This window comes from Pelodiscus sinensis, chromosome 20, assembly GCF_049634645.1.
Source record: "Pelodiscus sinensis isolate JC-2024 chromosome 20, ASM4963464v1, whole genome shotgun sequence".
Classification (NCBI taxonomy): domain Eukaryota; kingdom Metazoa; phylum Chordata; order Testudines; family Trionychidae; genus Pelodiscus; species Pelodiscus sinensis.
In genome coordinates this window covers 8,317,106-8,338,597 of record NC_134730.1, presented here as the reverse complement: position 1 = coordinate 8,338,597, position 21,492 = coordinate 8,317,106, and the positions used below count along the sequence as shown (strand labels likewise).

Below are 21,492 nucleotides of genomic sequence, written 5' to 3'. Positions count from 1 at the left end.
TGTGGCCTTTCATGGCCAGGCTGTTAGCCATCTGGCTGTAGATGGCGTTCCAGGTTCTAGAGCAGAGATCCTGGAGGATGTCGTCTTTCGGCCAGGACTTGACCTGCTGGCTGGCGGGAGAGGGGGGTGGGGGGGCACAACACCCCGGAGGTGGTTTCTGCCTGTTGTGTTCTCCACAACATTGGAGAGAAGAAGGAGGAGGCCTTTCTACTGGGGGGAGGGGGAAAGGTGGGGCAGAAGCCACCCGGGAAGGAAGGGCCTTCGAGCAGCCGCACACAGATGCAATCCCCCAGGTCCATCAGGCTGGGGTGCGCATCCAAGAGGCCCTGAGGGAGAGTTTCTCTCAAGGACCCAGTAACTGTCCCCCAGGGCCTCTCCCCTCGGGACCTGTGCCTTTCCCTCCTATACCTTTCCCACAACAACCCTCCCTATCCTGTACAGTCAATAAAGACACCAATTCTGAGTTGAAAAACAAAAACTTTATTTTTTTTATAAGAAAAGGAATTGGGGTGGTGGGGGCTGAGAACCTGGATGGGGCAAGGAGGCGTGAGGGCTCAGGGCTGGGCACTCCCAGTTGCTGCTTCAGGTCCAGGGACCTTGGTACCCCCAGGGGTGGGTGGGGCCTGGTAGAACAGAGTGGTGAGTGGGCGTGGGGGGGGCTGGAGCAGGGTAAGATATGGCAGGGGCAGGGCATAGTCTCATAGCAGGTTGGGGGGGCAGGAACAGGGACTGGAGCCAGGTGTGCCATCATTTCATGGATGATGGCACAAACATTTTCGCCCTGCCGCACAAGCTGATCCTACATGCGGGTCCACCAGTGGGCATCATCCCGGACTGTCTGGGCTAGGGTTTGCTGCATGTTGTGGAGCAGTGGTCCCCAACCTTTAGAGGCTCCTGGATGCCTGGGGGGCGGGGCCACTCATGTGCTGGGCGCCCAGGGGGTGGGGCCACTCACGTGCCGGGCGCCTGGGGGGGTGGGGCTGCGCATCCTGGGGCACGCCAGGGGCGGGGATGCCCTTGCACCCAGCGCCGGCACGTACCCCAGTGCCGGGGCCGCCCGAGCGCCTTGTGCCGTGGACCCGGGGCCGGCACCGCCACCCGAGCCACGCGCCTGGGGCCGGCACCAGCGCCGCGCGCCCGCATGTGCCCTGGGACTGGGGCCGCCAGAGCGCCGCGCACTAGGTGCCGGTGCGTGTCATGCGCCTGGGGCCAGCGCCTCCAGTGCGCTGCGCGCAGTGCCGGCCCAGCTTGTCGGCGGGCGCACACAAATGCCCCGGTGGGCACCATGGCGCCCGCGGGCACTGCGTTAGGGACCACTGTTGTGGAGGGTGGCCACATGCTCCCTTATGAGGTCCTCGTGGACCTTCTGTGCTTGCGGCTTCTCTGGGATTGGGCAGCTGCCTCAGATGGCGATCACCGCGTCCGTGATGGCTAGTCTGGCTGTGGAGAATAAAGAGGGAGAGGCAGTCACTCACTCATGCAGACACTGTCCCTGAAGCTGTGCCCTCCTTTGTGAGCAGTGAGCAACAGTCCTCAGGCCAGAGCAAGGCCATGTGTGGCCTGCACAATGGAACCTGCTTTCAGTCCTCCCCCGTCCCACGGACAAGCAGGCAAGGGAAGTGTCCATCTACACTGGGCTCCCATGGATGGGAGTGGGGCCTGGAGCAGCCTGGCCTTCCATGGGGTCCGCTTCTACATCTGCTTCTGGCAGTGCTGTCTGTGGAAGTGGGTGGCGTCGTGCATGCAGGCATGCCCATATGCTTTGTGCACATGCCTCGGTCTGTGTGGGATTGTGCATGTGCCCTTGTCCCCAGCCTGCTTCCAACGGTGGCTGGTAGTGGGAGGGTGTCCCCCTGCAGAGCTCAGACGTGTGCATGGTGTCCCCAGAGCCTGTGAGCAGAAGCCCAGTGGAGCTTCGGGGCTGCCTCCTGAGGCCACGCGGCCCAGACTGGCGCAGCACGTGTTTCTACATACACGGAGGGCAGCACAATGTCCAGGCTGAGCAGGCCAAGTGACGATCATACCTCAGCCCCTCTACGCCTGTGAACCCTGGCCCTGTGTGTGTGACAAAGTGAGACCACTCACCTGATGATCCCTCCCTGCCCTCAGAGGATGCCTGCGAGACATCCAGGACCTGGGGTACAGGCTCCAGGATGAGGGTGACCATGCTGGCTGTCTCCTCCTCCTCCAGCAGCTCATCCTTGTCCTCCTTCTCTGCATCCTTGACCCCCCCCACAGGTGACAACGGGCATCGCGAGCCCCAAGTCCACCACGAATGAGGAAAAGGCTGCACCACTCCCAGGATTTGGTAGAACTACTGGTAATAGGGGCAGAGCTATGCTCCCTGATCCTCGCGCAGCCCTGGCAGAGCTCTTTCACTTTGCTCCTCACTTGCTCCAGAGTCCTGGGGGGATGGCCCCTCGTGGCCAGAGCCTCGGCCATTCATCCGTATATGCCCGCATTCCGCCTCCAGGAGTGGAGATCCTGCAGGGTCTCCTCCTTACCCTGCAGCTCCAGGAGGGACAGAATCTCTGCTCTGGACCATGAAGGCACATGCCTTTTTGTGCCCCTGGCTGTGTCCTGGGAGCCCTGGTGGTGCTCCCTGTGAGAGCCAGGGAGGTTTTGGGGGGCTTGTGGCTGGGCTATGTGGTCCAAATGTGAGCAGCAGGGAGAGCTGCACGGACAGGTGCAGCTGTCTGGGCTGGCTTCTTGCCACAAGGCTTGTCAAGGCTTTAAAAGCTGGCCATAGGCAGGAACTGTACAGCTTTGATTAGTTTGGACAGAGTGGCCACCAGGGCATCTGTGTGATTACCTGGAGGCCTCTTTAAAAAAACAAAAACAAAACAACCCCTCCCTTTTCCATGCCCCCACATGCCTTTTTCTGAAAAGAAAGAGGTTTGCCGCTGTTGGAAAAATCTCTCCATTCGACTTTTTTATTGAAAAAAACGCATTAGCAGTGTGAACGCAAGTATTTTTTTCCCATAAAATGCTATCGTGTAGACATACCCTGAAAATTTCATCATTCCCATTACAATAGAAATGCTGATGCCAACTCTAGTATTTAGCCCCACATTCCATTATAATGTGTAGACGAAGAGTGATTATAATAAATTGAGACTTTTTTGGGAAATGTCATAATATGATGTATTAAATGGAAAATTTGGTTTGGCTTTAATACTTGATTGACAGAAAGTGCAAGAATTGGGTTTTCTGCTTCTTTTATGTACTGAAACATTCTTGTTATGAAAAGTGGATAATATCGGGGGGGTAGTGGTACCCCCCACAATATCTTATAGAGGCCACGGTAGGGCCAGCTATGTTCTCCTGTGCAGATAAGCAAAGGGAGAAGATGAGAGTGGAATCCAGAGGAGGACTTTATTCATTTCCAGTGTGTGTAGATATCTGCTGGACATTATATATTATATTGTTACAAAGTACATTATGATCACATGATCAATTCTGGGCAGCTCATTTGCACAGGGACATTCAGGGTGTTCAAACATGAGCAAGCAAATAATCTTCTTTTCTCTTTCATTCACAAGAGTACCAAAACCTATTATTTACCTAGCATTTATCTTTTGACAGAAAATTAGAGAGAACTTATCTGAAATTATTTACTTACCCCATCCTATGACAATGTATCTCTGCAGCAAGAGTCTTGCAGTGAGCACATCAGTCACCAATAATGTGTGGAGATAAATTCCTTCAACTAAAAGCCAAAAATAATTTGCACCAACAAAGTAATGCAAGGAAAGCTGTGAAGTCCTGCAAATGGCTAAAATCTGTAGAAATAAGACATCAGGAAGACTTTAATAATAATAAAAAAACATTACACATTGTACTGCTGTAAAATCTCTGAAAAAATTCTGTTGTTCCTATGTAATATTTTATATCCTTTGAAAAGTAATACAGTTTTGATAAACATTTGGTTTAGTCAGGCACCTTCTAGAGTGCTAGCCTGACATTTCTATTCCTTCCTTGATGAGGTTCCTGTTGTGTGCTACTAGGAATAGATGCAAACCTGTGATGTAATCTACAGCCAAGATCATCTAATCAGAATGGCTGTGTCTACATTGGCACCCTTTTCCGGAAAAGGGATGCTAATGAGACCAGTCGGAATTGCAAATGCCGCGGGGGATTTAAATATCCCCCGCGGCATTTGCATGAACATGGCTGCCGCTTTTTTCCGGCTCGGGGTTTTGCCGGAGAAAAGCGCCAATCTAGACGGGATCTTGTGGAAAATAAACCCTTTTCCGGAAGATCCCTTATTCCTACTTGAAAGATCCCTTATTCCTATTTTCCTATTTTCTTGTGGAAAATAAACCCTTTTCCGGAAGATCCCTTATTCCTACTAGGAATTCTGCAGCAGTGTCATATTTTTAAATGAAGATTTTCATTCAATTTATTATATATTTTGAAGAGTTTGTTTGTTTGTGCAAAATAAAGTCATACTTTGTGATTACGTACAGATACCAAATTTTGTATAAACCACTGCCACTTAAATTAGCTGACTGCACTCCTTTTTACACTGGAATATGCTAGCTAAAAGGTTTAAATAATTTTTATTTTCATTGGAAAAAAATCATGACTTCTATTATTAGTATTCATAAAAGTATTTGCTAACAAAATTAAACTTGAGTCACTTATTCAACTATCATTTTAGTACAAAGAAAAATTGTACTGTTACAAATCAAAATATAATTCAAATTAGAGTTATGGAAGCTTTATAAGTTTCTGATTCAATTTTATTATGTATGATAATTATTCAATAAAATGAATGTTTAAAGTTGAAATCCTAGAAATTTAAAACTGTTCTTTTACTTCCCTTTTGCAAGCACATGTAATAGAATTTGTTATTAAGATTTCATTTCTTGAACTTTCCTATAGGTGAAATCTATACCAGTGTTTCTCAACCAGTGGTACAAGTATCCTTATGGGAACTCAAGAGAAGTCTGAGGGAGTACATCAAAACAACTGAAGTTTGGAGAAAACTGAATTTTTATTTTAAGTTTTCCAGTGTTTTATTATTTTTGTACTTTTTACACCCCAAAATTTCATTGCCCACCCCGCTACGATTAAGTTGTTTAAACAAATGTGTTGCAATGGTAGAAAAAAAATGGTGTGTCTGAACACTGTAAGTACTGGGGGTACTTACAATTTATTTATTTATATATTTCTTTTGAAAAAGGAGTAACTTATAAAAAAAAGTTGAGGAACACTGATCTATGCAAAATGACTTTGCTTGGTCAACGACAGGCCTCACCTGCTAGTTACATATAAAAATGGAATCTGTAGGGGGAAATTAGGTGATAGCTTTCTTAAGAATGTTAAACTGTGGTTAATTGACTAGTTGAGTAGTCGATGGAATTTCCATCAACTAGTCGATAGGTACATCTGCATTCCTCCTTTGAAATGTACAAGAGTTCCTGCTGGGACTCTTGTACATTTCAAAGGAGGAATGTGGAACTCCACATGCAGCTTGGGGCCAGCAGGAAGTCCCCCTGACTCCGGGCTGCACGCAGGAGTGCCTGCTTTGAAATGTACACAAGTCCCCAGTGAGGGCTCTTGTGAAATTCAAAGCCACAGCACCCTCATGGATCCTGTGGTCAGCAGGGGACTCAGAGTCCTCCGCTAACCCCAGGCTCCATGCTGCACTGCATGCTGAACAGAGCCTGGGATCAACGGATCTCGGGCTCTATGTGGCATTTCCAGCTGATCCTGGGCTCCACAGCACTGCCCCTTTGTACGCCACTTCAGCATTTCAAAGGGGCAGCACTGTACAGCACAAGGCGGCGTTTCAAAGGAGCAGGTGCCACACGTGATCCCGGGCTCAGCTGTGGGGTGCTGCCCCTTTGAAATGTGGAGGCGGCATTTTAAAGGGGCAGCATCAGACAGCTGAGTCAGGGATCAGCTGTGCGGCAGCTGCTCCTTTGAAATGCTGCCTTGGAGTTTCAAAGTGGCAGTGTAACACATCTGATTCCCAGCTCAGCTGTGCAGTGCTGCCGCTTTGAAGTACTCCTTTTTTCCCCTCACCCCCATTGCTGCCTTTATCTGATAGGAGGTAGGGGGGATGGAAATCGACTATTTGACTGACTATCCAATAAGCCTGGTAACACGTTATAGACTAACAAAACATGTTGATGATATCATGAGCTTTCGGGCACAGCCCACTTCTTCAGATAACCAGAGTTATGAGTTTAGGATGTTCATAGAATCATAGAATACTTGGACTGGAAGGGACCTCGAGAGGTCATCAAATCTAGTCCCCTGCCCAAAATAAATAGTACAAGGGAAGGGAAGGGGGGAGAGGAAAAAAGGAGGGGGGGTGGCAGACAGGGAGTTAGAGGGAAGCAATAAGTATCTGAAGATTGGGTAGTTAAAACAAAGCAGATAAGAATCAAAGTCAATTGATAGAATTCTTCCGGACATAGGAGTCTATACAAAGAGCTGTTTGCACTTTCAATGGCTGTTAAATTGGTCCCAACCAACTTTCATCACGATTGAGTCCATTAGCAAGTGAACTGAATTTGCGGATGAACTCTAATTCCAATGTTTCTCTATGTATCTGGCTAGTAGAACTGGTTTGTGACAAGACAGCTACTTGAAGCTCTTTTAAACAGTGATTAGAAACATTGAAGTGTTCCCAATAGGTTTCTATATGTTTCCCTTACGTATATCTGATTTGTGTCCATTGATTCTTTCCTGCAGAGACTGTCCACTTTGTCCAATATATATAGCAGTGGGGCACTGCTGGCATTTGATGGCATAGATCAAATTACTGGATGTGCAGTCAAATGACCTTTTGATTTGGTAGCTTATGTTGTTGGCTCCAGTGATTAATTCACCAGTATAGATATGTGGGCTGAGTTGGCATCATTTTTGGTTGATTCCTGGATGCTTATGATGTGGTTGTGTGGCATGGTTACCGGAAATAATTTGTTTCAGACTGTGGGGTTGTCTGTAAGCAAGAATAGGCTTTTCTCCCAAGGCCTCTGAGAGTGAGGGATCATGTTCTAAGATGGGTTGTAGATTGTGTATAATGTGCTCGAGGGGTCTGAGTTATGGATTATAGGTAATAATAAGCTGAGTTCTGTTATTTTCTCTTTTGGGTCTGTCAGGCTATGTTTACACTACCCCGCTAGTTCGAACTAGCGGGGTAATGTATGCATACCGAACTTGCTAATGAAGCCCGGGATTTGAATTTCCTGGGCTTCATTAGCATAAAGCCGGCTAGTGCGAACCCCGTGCCGCGCGGCTACACGCGGCACGGGCTAGATAGTTCGAACTACGTAGCCATTCTTAACTATCTGTACGCCTCGTTCCACATGTTTTGCTAGTCTATAAAGTGCTACCAGACCTTTTGTTGGTTTTTTTCTGTCTCAAACTAAATCGGCTACTCCTGAAGCTAGTCGACTAGTCCTTAACAGCCTTAATCTTTCTATCAGTGATGGACTGTGTTCCATGGGGTGTTTCTGGCCTGAAAAGAGAGAAGACTTCTTGTACATAAAATGGGAATCAGTGGCCATACTGAAATAAAAGAGTTCTAGTTCTGAATAAGTTATTGGCCATCATAGAAGGCGATGCATTCTTGGACAATCATATTTAGTCTGCATCTCCTCAGATTTAACAAGAAAAGAATTAGCAATTAGGGAACTGGAGAAAGTAAAAACTCAAGACAGCTGGCAATTTATGACCATACAAGGAGAAGGAACCAAGAGGCATTTGGCACACCTGGGAGCAGAAGAGCACATGCAGTCTGATCACTATAGAAAGACATATGCACCACTAGGCATATCCCATTGCTATCAGGTATGCAGCATGGAAGCTGCAGGAAACAGTTCTGAAGATTCTGCTGGGAAAAATGAAGAGAGAACACAGCCAGGAAACACCTAAGGTTAGCAGTTTAGCCCAGTCTATGAGCCAGAGGTATAGCGAGGGTGCTTTGTGCCCGGGAGCAAAGGCAAAATTTGCGCCACTCCCCAACCCTCCCCCCAACCCACCCCCCACTCCCGAACCTGGCGCATGGCTGAGACCAACACTGGGGAGGGGGGAGCTTCCTCCCACCCCCTTCAGTTTGGGGCTGGACCCCCACATGCACTAACCCACCAGAGGAGATGGAGGAGGGTTGAGCTGGGGGCGAAGAGGCAGGGAGGAGGCTCCAGCTGGCAGCAGCGGGTGGAGGAGCAGCAGGAGAGTGAAGGGGAACTAAATTGGTTCAACCCTAGTGTGGTGACCAGGAGCAACTGCCCCCCCCCATCTCCCTCTCAATGCCACTGTTATGAGCAGGGCTGGCCCAAAGGTTTGTGATACCCTATATGACCTATGACTTTGGTGCCCCTCCCACATTCAATATAGAGAAAAATAAAAATCTACTCTGTATGAGGTGATATAGTAACAACAGTCGGGTAAATTTTAATTTATTTTATCATTTCAACATTCACTTAAAATTATTCAATAAATTAAAAAGAAAGCCAGAATTTTTATTATTATTGATCATTATTGCAATTAGAATGGAAAGGAATATACATGCTAAGTGGTATTTGTTTATATTATTACTCAGGCATTCAAAAATCAGGGCATTACTATTACTTTAACAATAATAATCTACAATATATACTCAATCTTAATCTTACAAGTACTTATGATTCTCCTTTTACGATCTTGTTTAAACCTCTTACTAAATTTTTCAAGTCCCACACAAACACAAATTCTTTGCGGGCATAGTGTCTTCCAAATCACAACTTGTAACTTGACAGAACATCTGATATGGGTCATCTGCCCCCTGCCTGGCCATTAAGTAGTGAGTAACACTGACACAATTGTAGGCGTGGCCAGCACTGGCATACCTAGAATGACTGAACTGCCAGACGCCACTCCAGAACCCAGACTGCTTTTTTTGAACTATATTTTAGCTATATTTGCATACACAGTCGTGCTCTTTGTGAAATAAATAATATAATTCAATGTCTGACATGACAACGATGCACTGTTTTACAAGGACAATATGTGATACTTTCATTTATAAGTGATAACATACTAATATATTTTTAAATAGAGAAAAAGATCATTACCATCTAATTTGGCACCCCTTCAAGCCTCGAGCCCTATGCAACTGCCTAGTTCCCTATATGGTCAGGCCGGTCCTGTCTGTAAGAGTTCCCAAGAGAAGATCTTCAATTTTCTAAAGCAGAGACTCCACAGCAGGGTCTTCATAAGGCAAGTGGACAGAACATTTTGAAAGGACAAAAGGACATCAAATGGGTGTGCTAGTGTTATCCGGGATAGAAGACAAGAGATGTGACTGCACAACTCACTTAAGGTGATACTTCCAAGGCTTGGGATTCTGGAATGGAAGATGAATGAGAGGAAGGGAATTTTCTCTGGATTGTTTGTCCCACGAGCAAAAGACAGATGGCACAAGATGCAGGAGATAAACCATTGAGTAGGTAAGTGGTGCAATGTAGAGGATTTGGATTTCATAGAAAAAGTGAGTCACCTTCTGTGGAAAGCGGGAAGTATACAGGTTGGATGGTCTCCATCTTCATAGTAGGGAAACCAATGTTAGAATCATAGAGCCGGAAGAGACCTCAGGCGGTCATCTCGACCGGCCCCCTGCCCAAGACAGGACCAATCCCAACTAAATCAACCCAGCCAGGGCTTTGTCAAGCTGAGACTTAAAAACTTCTAGGAATGGAGATTCTACCACCTCCCTAGGGAACCCATCCCAGTGAAATAGTTTTTCCTAATCGCCAACCTAAACCTCCCCCACTGAACTTGAGACTGTTGCTCCTTGTTCTGCCAACCGTCACTATTGAGAACAGCCTTTCTCCATCCTCTTTGGAACCTCCCTTCAGGAAGTTGAAGGCTGCTATCAAATCCCCTCTCACTCTTCTCTTCTGCATACTAAACAAACCCAAATCCCTCAGTCTCTCCACATAGGTCATGTGGTCAGGCACCAGCCCCCTAATCATTTTGGTTGCCCTCCGCTGGACCCTCTCCAATGCATCCACATCCTTTCTATAGTCGGGGGCCCAGAACTGGACACAGTACTCCAGAACTGCTACTTAGCCATTTGGTCTCCAGCCTGTAACAATACTTGGGATTCTTCCATCCCAAGTGCAAGACTCTACACTTGTCCTTGCTGAACCTCATCAGATTTCTTTTGGCCCAATCCTCTAATCTGTCTAGGTCACCCTGGAACCTACCCCTGCCCTCCAGCATATCTACCTCTCCCCCTAGCTTAGTGTCATCTGCAAACTTGCTCAGGGTGCAATTCATCCTCTAATCCAGGTCATTAATAAAGATGTTGAACAAAACAAGTCCTAGAACAGATCCTTTGGGCACTCCATTAGAAACTGGCTTCCAACCCGACACCAAGCTGTTGACCACTACCCGTTGGGTCCAACAATCCAGCCAGCTTTCTATCCATCTAACAGTCCATTTATCCAATCCATATTCCCTCCATTTGCTGGAAATAATATTGTGGGAGACAGCATCAAAAGCTTTGCTAAAGTCAAGGTATATCACATCACCAACTTTCCCATATCCACAGAGCCAGTTACCTTATCAGAGAAGACAATCAAATTGGTTAGGCATGACTTGCCCTTGGTGAATCCATGTTGGCTATTCCTGATCACTTTCCCCTCTTCCAAGTGCTTCAGAAAGGATTCCTGGAGGATCCCCTCCATGATTTTTCCATGGACTGAGATAAGGCTGACTGTTCTGTAATTCCCTGGATTGTACTTCTTCCCTTTTTTAAAGATGGGCACTACATTTGCCTTGTTCCAATCATCCAGGATCTCTCCCCATCTCTACTAGTTTTCAAAGATAATGGCCAAAGGCTTGCAATGACATTTGCCAACTCCCTCAGTATGCTTGGATACATTAAACCTGGACCCATGGATTTGTGTGTGTTTAGCTTTTCTAAATAGTTCCTAACCTGTTTTCCCCACCAAAAGCTGTCTTCCTCCTTCCTATACTATGTTTCCTAATGTTCTGGATGACAGACTTGACAGATTAATTGGGATAGCAACATCCTCTTTTGTTGTCAAAATAATGCTAAGGCATGAGTAAGTATTTAAAAACTTGTGGGACAAAACTGAAATCCTATCAATGGTAAACATGTTATCACTTGGAGATGATAAAATTGTCAAAAGGCAAACATGTTCAATAAATAATTCTGTTCTGAGAAGCTGGATGATGTATTCAAATATCACAGTGAAAATGAGATACATGAAATGCTATAAAGTAAAATAGGAGTAAAAGAGTGTATACCAAATTTAACATTTCTAAAATCTGTGAGTCTGGACAATTTGTATGCAAGAGTTTTAAAAAGTTGACTGAGGAGCTTTGTGAACTAATGATGCTGATTTTTAACATGTCTTTGAATTCAGTCTTTAGAAACTGGAAAAATAAGTCAATATTGGAAAAGGATATGACCTGGGCAACTATAGGTAAGTTAATTTGACACTGATCCAGGGCAACATCATTGCATTAATGCTAACGGATACAATCAATATTGAAATAAAACATGACAACACAATTAATGCTGCTCCGTGTGTTTTATTTAGAAAATATATTTTGCCAAACAAACGTGACATTTTTAATGAAATGGCAAATTTGACTGATAATGGCCTTACAGTAGAAAAAGGAAAAGAAAAGAATTATCAGCATGACTCAGTGTCTTACAGACCTATCCTACAGTGAGAAACTTGAAAGCTCAGTCTATTTAACTTATCAAAGATTAGGAGGGAATTTGATGATAATTTGTAAGTACCAAGAGATTCCTCATAGTAGAGGGCTCCTAGATCTAGCACACAAAGGCAGAATAAGATTCAGTTTCTGGGAAATGAAACTAGATAATTTCAAGCTGCAAATAAGTCAAAAATTTAATTGAAAGGATAATTTACCACTGAAACCACTTACATAGAGAAGTGATAGATTCTTCATCACTTGATGTCTTTATAACAAGATTGGATATCTGCCTAAGATGTTTGCTCTGTCAGATATTATTGGCTTGATGCAGTTGCAACAGGATGAAATGTATGCCCTATGTTCTGCAAGAAGTCTGACTAGATTATTATAATAGTCTCTTCTTGTCTTGAAATCTCAGAATTTATGAATAATTTAATCAGTTCAATAGCTATGTTACTCTTAATAGTAATCATCAGTCTATTTTATACTGAGTTTTACTAGACCCAGAAGATCATCTTAAGGTACACAACTCTAACTATGTAAACAAAAGTCAAAAGTATTTTAAACCATCTTCGTGGGAGTGAATGCCCCGTCAGCCTCCCTTTGGGTATGTCTACACTACAGCATTATTTCGAAATATCTTATTTCGAAATAGTTAATTCGAAATAAGTTTAGAAATAACGCGTCTAAACACAAAATGCATTTCAAAATAGCCTTTTGCTATTTTGAAATAGTGCATCCACTGAATCACATTTAAAGCCTGCCAGAACCAGGTCCGGCAAGGCACCAGGTCAAGTGTGTGGCTGCTGCCTGGGACTCTCTGAGGCTTGTGCTTAAAGGGACACGGGCAGCCAGTTCTCAGGTTTCCCTGCTTGCTTGCCTACCTCGATGAGGGACAGCAAAGCATTTTGTCTCTGCGTGCTCTGCTTGCCCTCACTCGGAACAGCATAGCACTCTGCAACATGGAGCTGGAGCTGCCCCTGGACACTCTGGTGCATCTCTTGGACACGTTGCTGTGAGCCTGGCTGCACTTTCTGCAGGCTGCCATCCGGGATGTCCATCGGGGGGCTGTCAGTATCCAGGAGGCCCTGCGAGAGAGCTTCTACCCTGAGGAGCTGCTCTGTCCTCAGAGGCCAAGATGAACAAGTTTTCTCCCTCCTCCTTACAACATCCTTTTAGATACCTGAAAACTGCTATTGTGTCCCCTCTCAGTCTTTTCTTTTCTAAACTAAGCAAGCCCAGTTCTTTCAGCCTTTCTTCATAGGTCGTTTTCTAGACCTTTAATCATTCTTGTTGCTCTTTTCTGGACCCTCTCCAATTTCTCCACATATTTGTGAAATGCGGTGCCCAGAACTGGATACTCCAACTGAGGCCTAACCAGCGCAGAGTAGAGAGGAAGAATGATTTCTCGTGTCTTGCTCACAATACACCTGTTAACGCATCCCAGAATCATGTTTGCTTTTTTTGCAATGGCATCATACTGCCATATTCAGTTTATGGTCCACTTTAACCCCTAGATTCCTTTTTGCCATAACTCCTTCCTAAACAGTCGCTTCCCATTCTGTATGGGCTCATCTACATTGGCCCCTTTTCCGGAAGGGGCATGCTAATTTTTCAGATCGTAATAGGGAAATCCGCGGGGGATTTAAATATTTAAATAAAAATGTCCGCCGCTTTTTTCCGGCTTTTAGAAAAGCCGGAAAAGAACGTCTACACTGGCCCCGATCCTCCGGAAAAAAGCCCTATTTATTCAAAGTAGGAATAAGAGATCCTCCGGAAAAGGGCTTTTTTCCGGAGTATCGGGGCCAGTGTAGACGTTCTTTTCCGGCTTTTCTAAAAGCCGGAAAAAAGCGGTGGGCATTTTTATTTAAATGCCGCGGTGGATATTTAAATCCCCGGCGGATTTCCCTATTACGATCTGAAAAATTAGCATGCCCCTTCCGGAAAAGGGGCCAATGTAGACGTAGCCTATGTGTGAAACTGACTGTTCCTTCCTAAGTGGAGCACTTTGCATTTGTCTTTATTAAACTTCATCCTGTTTACCTCAGACCATTTCTCCAGTTTGTCCAGATCATTTTGAATGATGACCCTGACCTCCAGAGCAGTTGCAACCCCTCTCAGCTTGGTATCATCTGCAATCTTAATAAGCATACTCTCTATGCCGGTATTTAAATCATGGATGAAGATATTGAACAGAGCCAGTCCCAAAACAGATCCCGGTGGAACCCCACTTGTTATACCTTTCCAGCAGGATTGTGAATGATTAATAACTACTCTCTGAGTACAGTTATCTTCTCATAACTTAATACAGGGCAAGGGTTTGGGGCAGTCCTCTTTCCCCGGAGTAGACTACCTACTGAACCTCTCAACCTCAGCCCTCTGAGAGCATTATTTAAATTAAGAAAAACAAACATTAGTTGAGCTAAGGACCTAAGCAACACGCAGTAAATCTTCTATGTATCTAAATAAAATCAAAATAAATTCTGAACCAAATTTTTACCCTGATTCTCCATGAATATTATTTTCTGCAAAATTTCAATTTTCATACTTCACTTCTCAGTTTCAAAAACCTGTTAGTGCTAAGGGAAACTGTTTTGCAACTTTAACTATTGCAGCAACAAATATACTATTAACAATGAACTAACAGAATTACCTCAGGATTGAAGTAGGAAATCCATCCAGTTTCATTATCTGGTTTTTTTGAATAATTATTATGGGTTATAGTATCTTTTATAAGAACTGCTATAGCTCGCAGTATAAAGGAAGCAAATAAATTTATATGGATGTAATTTCTAGTGCAGTGAAGTTTTCTGTAGAAGTACAAAAAGAAACATTCCCTTTTATGAATCTTTTAGAATAAATTTAATTAGGAACAATATCATTGTATTCATATTGCTGCATCAACAACTATTGCTCAAGAATTACATTTGCATAGGCCATTTCCTTAAAATGTATGTGATGACAAAGAATTATAAATTCAGTTACTTGAAAAAAGAATCCATATACAGATAAATTCCAGACTACAAGATATGTATTAGTAATATTGGTTGACACTAACCTGAGGAGCAGAAGTATAAGTAGAGCTAATACAAGGGAACTGAGAGACAAGTAGTATCCAACGGTGTACAGTAATTGTAGTGTAGAAAGTAACATGTGTCCTTCTTCCTAATCATATGAACAGAGAAAAATAAGTAAGTTGCACAAGTGTGAGAATCAGCCTGGCCCACCTAATAGGGCACATGCCTGGGAGTTAAGACATCAGGGTTCTATGATTTGAACTAATAAGCTGTGTTTCCTTAGGCAAGTCACTTAACCATTAAAAAAACCCAAAAAACCAAACCTCAGTTTCTCCTTCTGTAAATAACTCTCCATACTAACAACTGTGAGATCAACAGGTGGGAAGTGCTATAGAAAGCCAGGTATGATTAGCAAGTTTTAAAATTTGAAATAATGTAATATTTGGAATAGGCACTTAGGGTCTAATTTTGAAAATGATGCATGCCCCACTGCCAGCCTAGTTTTTAACAACAGCCACCATGACTACATATACAAATTGAGTACCAGGGTATGAAGATAGCCAAATAAATTCATAATTACTAACAGAGGGCAGAAATTTTTCATCAAACAATTTTCTATGAGAAAATGCCATTTTGATTAAACTGAAATTGTTCATGAAATCATAGCAATTTTGATGACAATTCCTTTATAATTTTTCAATGGAAAATTTCAATTTTGAAATTTGATATAAAACAATTTTCTTTTAAAATGTGTTTTATTTTCATTTTACATCACTTTTGTTATTGTGTGATATCATATTATGCACTATTACTGTCGACATGTTATGTCATAATCAAAATATTTTTTCCTTTAAATATTAGTTTTGTTTTAAAATAATTAAGTATAGCTGTTCTTTAGTACTAAATTGAAACATCTTATTTTCTAGGTCATGTCTCCTTCTGGTGATGTGAGAAGACATCCTGAGTTTAAACCAGCTCACTACTCATTTGAAATTACTTAAATTCTGCATGCAAGCAGAATAACTACTTGTGCAAATTGGGTAAACAACTGAACACACATTTTTGGGTGGTAGTTTTGAAAATCAAATCTATCAGGTGCAGACATTTTGAACACCACTTACATTGGTTTTGGTTCTAAACTAAAGATGCAAAGGATAAATTAACTTCAAGTGATTCAGAAAAGGCAATTTGAGCACAAACCATTCGGCACCGCTTTTCTTTTTATCTTTTCATTTCTTTCAGACCTATTTCTGGTGCATTTTGCAATTATTGGAGATGCTCAAGAATTAGTTACACCAAAATCTTAAGATGCCAGCAGTGTTACAGTCTATTTCAACTGGAGTCAAGTGGTGCAGTACTTTGTCAACCAAGTGTTGTGGGCACTACCTCTGGAAGATCCCAGGAACCACTGAGATTCATAGCAAGTGAAGAGCTATTTTATTAGGGGTGACAGGAAATGGGAAATACCTCAGGAACAGAGGCTTACAGAGTTAGAGTCCAAAGTGAGCAATAGCAGTAAATATATGGGTCCCTGGGACTGTCCAGTTGAGAGACAGGATTCTTCAGGCCTCGTGTCTGGGTTGCCATCTCCAGACCAGGCTTTATTCAAGTAAATAGAAGCTTGTGGTTTTTCAAGGCAGGCTCTTATTGTCTCTCCTTAGAGTGTCTCAGATTGAGGGTGGTTCCTCCTACCTGCCCACAGGAAGTAGAAGTGGGGTGGAGCTAATGGCTGCTTAGATGATCCATCACCATGTATTTATTTTTCTAGCTTTACTAAAGCTTCTCATTAGGAAACAAGCTGAAACATCCTAGAGTCAGAGCACAGCTCCACAGTACACACTACTCACCAAACCCCTGCCTGGATTGCCTGGTAGTCGTATCTTCTTCTGAGCAATTTCACTGTTTCCTCCGATGGCTCAAATGCTTTGGCATAGACGTTATTGTCTTCACCATTGTCATTTAGCTGTTTGTAGCTAACTCCAGTTTGTCGGCACAGCGCAATAGTCTAGACAGGGATCAGCCAACCCCAGAACCCTTTGTCATCAGATCCTTTATGCCTCGTGAAACAGCTGATCGGCACAGCGCAGTAGCCATTTTGATATAAATGAAGTGGCGATTATTTAAATCGCCGCTTCATTTCCCTTTGCCAAGTACATTCTTCTACATGGCTCTGTTGACGGAGCCATGTAGTCTAGACACACCCTTGGAGACCACACCCTTGAGAGGGCATAGTGCTGGAGCCTGCCATGATCTGCTTTCTGGTATTTTTCCATAATGCAGAAGAAAATACACCTGCCACTTGATGAAAGGGAAATGGGGTAGGGATACTGGAACAAGAGGGCCATCAGGGAGCAAAAGAGACACTGGCCATTCCCAGCATGCTGTTGTGCTGTTAGAAGTCTCTCTCCAGGCTGACAAGCAGCAGCAGCTGTGCACGATCCAGCACCATGGGAACAGAATGAGCTGATATCATGGGTGTGGGAGGGTTTCACCACTGAGTTTGATTGAAACAGTGGCTGAGTTCTCTGTTGTTGGTAGATACCTGCCATGGATTTGCCTCGACCAACTGCTATCACACCTATGTCAAAGCAGGTCCACATAAACAGGAGAAGTTACAGGAAGAACAGGAACAGAAATAGGGCTCAGGGGACAGTATCACAGCAAGTGCATCGTACTGTATTCTGAAGCACCACTGCAAGCAGTGCAGGCAGGAACCCCTGTGAGATCCAGCAAATACTTGCCAAGAATAGAACAGGTGTACAGTACCTTTCTTGTCTCCGTGTGCGCAATACTGTCTGTGCAAAGAGGCTGAAATTTGACTTGATCTTTGATTCACAGCTGGAGAGTGAAGGCTGATGGGAGATGATGGCTGAAGGTGACCAAAAGTGGCAAGTGCCAAACTGTTTATTTTCTCAAAGGCTGTGTACAGGCTGCTTCCCCATCCCCCAAACAGTGACATGGTACATGAAACGCTGGCCCATCGCACACCTGATGCCTTCCTATTTGTGGGAGGGGAGCAGGGGGAAGGAGAGTCCCAGACCATGGCAGCCCCAACTTCTCAGGCAGCATACACTTTGATCTTCTGCTCCCCAAAGCAGCATGCACTGCCTGAGCAGCTGGAGCCGGCATGCTGGCGATTTTATTCCCCTGCTGCCTTCCTGCATGGGGGGGGAGGAGGAATCCAGGACCACGCCAGCCCCAACCACTCAGGCAGCGTGCACCTTACTCCTCCACTCCCCACAGCAGTGCACGCCCCCTGAGCAGATGGAGCTGGTGCAGTCATGGACCCCCGCCCCCTCTCCCGCACCCAGGAAGGCAGAGGGGAACAAAGTCCCCGGTGCGTGGTGGACCTGCATTTTATGTACTGCGCCGGCTGTTGGGTGGGGAGGAGGGAGGGAGAGCAGCCTGCGCACTTCTGGGACCTGGCACGCAGCTGCAGAATTCTCCCCCACCCCACAGAAAGCCTGCACTACCTCTGTTGTCCCGGGAGCTAACATCAGTGCGGCATTCATCCTGGGGGTGGGAGGCAGCGAGGGGGACCCCTAAAAGCCTCGTGATCAACTGGTTGGGTCCCCATGATTAACCAGTCGATCGCAATCAATGGGTTGGTGACCACAGTTCTACAGACTAAATAAGCCCAGTTTCCTCAGCCTCAATTTGTAAGTTGTGCACCAGCCTCCTAATCATTTTTGTTGCAGAGAAATTGGAAAAAGTCCAATGGAAGGCATCATTTATGTAGAGTGGGACCCAATGCTGGACACAATACTCCAAATGTGGCCTCACCAGTGCCAAATAGAAGGGAATAACCACTTCTCTCAATCTGCTGGGTTTGCTTCTACTAATGCAATCGAATATGCTGTTAGCCTTCGTGGCAACAAGGACACACTGTTGACTCATATCCAGCTTCTCATTTACTATAATCTCCAAATCCTTTGCTGCAGAACTGCCGATTAGCCAGTCTGTTCCCAGCCTGTAGCAATGTTTGGGATTCTTCCATTCTAAGGACATGTCTACACTAGAAAATTATTTTGAAACCATAACTCCTAAAATAACTATTTTGAAATAATGTATCCACACTACAGGGAAGCCTCAAAATTAGTCTAAGGAAGGCTCCTTTAATGTGGACACGCTACATCAATTTAGAGCCCCAGGAAGCACTGTGGAATAATTACTTGGAATAACTCTGGGGAGTAGTTATTTCAAAATAGCAGCAGTGGCATGTCCACATTACAACTATTTTGAAATAAGTATTTCTAAATAAGCATTATTTCTTATGGAAAGCGGGAGTTATTGTTTTGAAATAACCAGCTGGTTATTTTGAAATAACGGACTTGGTAGTGTGGATGCTCCTCTTGTATTTTGAAATAAGGGGAGTTATTTAGAAATAACTCCCTATTGTAGACCAGGGCTAAGGGAGTGACTAAACTAAACCCTTCTGTTGGCAGAGGGATGTAAATTAGACACATTGAAAGTGCAAATGAAGCGGGGATTTAAATATCCCATGCTTCATTTGCATAATGGCAGCTGCTGCTTTTTTTCAAAATGGGGCAATTTAGTACCTGAGGAGTACAGGATCTTTTGAAATGGGGCATTTCTGTTGCAAATGCCCTGTCTAAACTGCCATTTTTTCCCCAAAAGGCCCCGTTTTGAAAAAAAAGTGGCCACCGCCATTATGCAAATGAAACGCGGGATATTTGAATCTCCACTTTATTTGCACTTTCGATGTGTCTAATTTATATCCCTCTGCTGACAGAAGGGTGTAGTTTAGAAACACCTTAAGTGTAGGACTCTGCAGTTGTCCTTGTTGAACCTCATTAGATTTCTTTTGGCCCAAATCTCCAATTTCTCTAGGTAACGCTAAACCCTCTCTCTGTCTTCCAGGATATCTACCTCTCCCCTGATCATACTGTCATCCCAGACTTGTTGAGGGTGTAATCCACCCCCTCATCCAGATCATGAATGAAGATGTTACACAAAACTGGCTTCAGAACTGAGCCCTAGGGCACTCCGCTTGATACCGACTGCCAATTAGACATTGAGAGTTGATCATTACCTGTTGAGCCAGATGATCTAGCCAGTTTTCTATTCACTTAATAGTCAATTTATCCAGTCCTTATAGTCCATTCTTTAACTTGCCAGAATACTCTGGGAGACCATATCAAAAGCTTTGCTAAACTCTTTGTACGCCCTCGGATGCCTGGATTCAGTCCCATGGACTTGTGCATTTCCAGCTTCTCTAAACAGTCCTTAACATGTTCTTTCACCAATGAGGGCTGCTCCCCTCCTCCACGTATTGTGCTGAATTGCTTCTTATTGCTAACATACCTGCAGAAATCCTTCTTGTTGCCCTTCACATCTCTTCTAGCTGCAACTCTAACTGCTCTTTGGCCTTCCTATATGACCAAGCAATATTTTTAGATTGCTCCCTGGTCATCTGTCCAAGTTTCCACATCCTGTAAGCTTCTATTTGTACTGAAACTCACCAAAGATTTCTCTGCTAAGACAAGATGATCGGTTGCCATATTTGCTATTCTTTCTGCACATTGGCACGGTTTGCTCCTGCACCCTCAGTGAAGCTTCTTTACCATACAGCCAGTTCTCCTGGACTGCTTTCCCCTCATATTAGTCTCCTGGCAATCCTGCCCATCAGTTCCCTGCAGGAGTCAAAATCTGCTTTTCTGAAATCCTGGGTCCATATTCTGCTGCTCACCCTTCTTCCTTTTGTCTGAATTCAACCTTCTTATGGTTACTGCTGCCCAGGTTGCCATCCATTTCTACTTCCCATGCCAAGTCTTCCCTGTTTGCGAGCAGCAGGTGAAGAGGAGCAGGAGCCCTAGTTGGTTCCTCCAGCATTTACACCAGGAAATTGTCCCCAATGCTCTTCAAAAATGTCCCGGATTGTCTATGCACTGCCGTATATGCTAAACCCAAAGCATTCAGAATTCTTTGAGCCCTAATCCTTGTTCAAAATACAAGCAAAGGTTTCCATATCATAGCTTAAATAAGTCTGGCTCTCTTCTACATCTATTGAATGGAAACATCTGATCAATTATTCAAGAAGGGATTAAAGTATTAAAGCAGAAAAGAAAACACTCACTTGGGTGAAATGATTCTTCTCAAAGCACTCTGAATGATCACGCCAAATATCTGTAGAGTTCTCTTTGGTTTGCCAGATTCCCTGATCTAAGCAGACTCTGTATACATTTCTTGCACTTCCTGAAAGTAAGCAGAACTTCAGACTGAAAGGTCAAGACACGTCTTTCATTTTTCATGTGCTTTACAAAATTTCACCCTTTCAGCAAAACTAGAGAAATCTTTTTGCTTTGGCCTTTGATGATTCTTTGTAATGTTTATTCAGGAGAAAATCATAGAAGCTTTTGTTTATGACTCTACTAACTGGAGTTACCCAGAGTTGCTCGGGAAAGTTGATATAACTGAGGTGAGGAGCCTGAAGGGAGGGAGGAAGGGAGGGGGAAAGGGAGACACGCGCCTGCTGCCGGTGTCTAAGACCGCCCTCCGCTTCCTTTCCCCTCTGCTGGCCTTAGTGAGTGACTGTCCCCGATGCTTCCCCTGGGAAGCTGTTTCTCCCCGCACTGCCAAGCTCCATGCAGCCCCTGGGAGAGGCGTCAGTCTCTCATCTCTGCCCTCCCACAGTCCCTTAAAACCTTCTCTTGGATGAAAGGTTATCCCATGCAAAGTTTGGTTGCGGTAGCTCTTTTGGGCTACGTCTACACTGGCATGATTTTCCAAAAATGCTTTTAACGGAAAACTTTTCCATTAA

General features: G+C 44.3%; 1 protein-coding gene across 1 annotated transcript in view; it reads right to left on the bottom strand.

The window, feature by feature from the left end:
* Positions 1-21,492, bottom strand: part of GLP2R (glucagon like peptide 2 receptor) — a 110,727-nt gene that overhangs the window by 42,033 nt on the left and 47,202 nt on the right. The window contains exons 4-7 of the mRNA XM_014573579.3: positions 20,809-20,927; positions 14,753-14,859; positions 14,348-14,504; positions 3,623-3,782 (exon numbers count right to left, since the gene is read on the bottom strand). Of these exons, the coding sequence (XP_014429065.1) occupies positions 3,623-3,782; positions 14,348-14,504; positions 14,753-14,859; positions 20,809-20,927 (543 nt within the window). The remainder of the gene's footprint in view (positions 1-3,622; positions 3,783-14,347; positions 14,505-14,752; positions 14,860-20,808; positions 20,928-21,492) is intronic.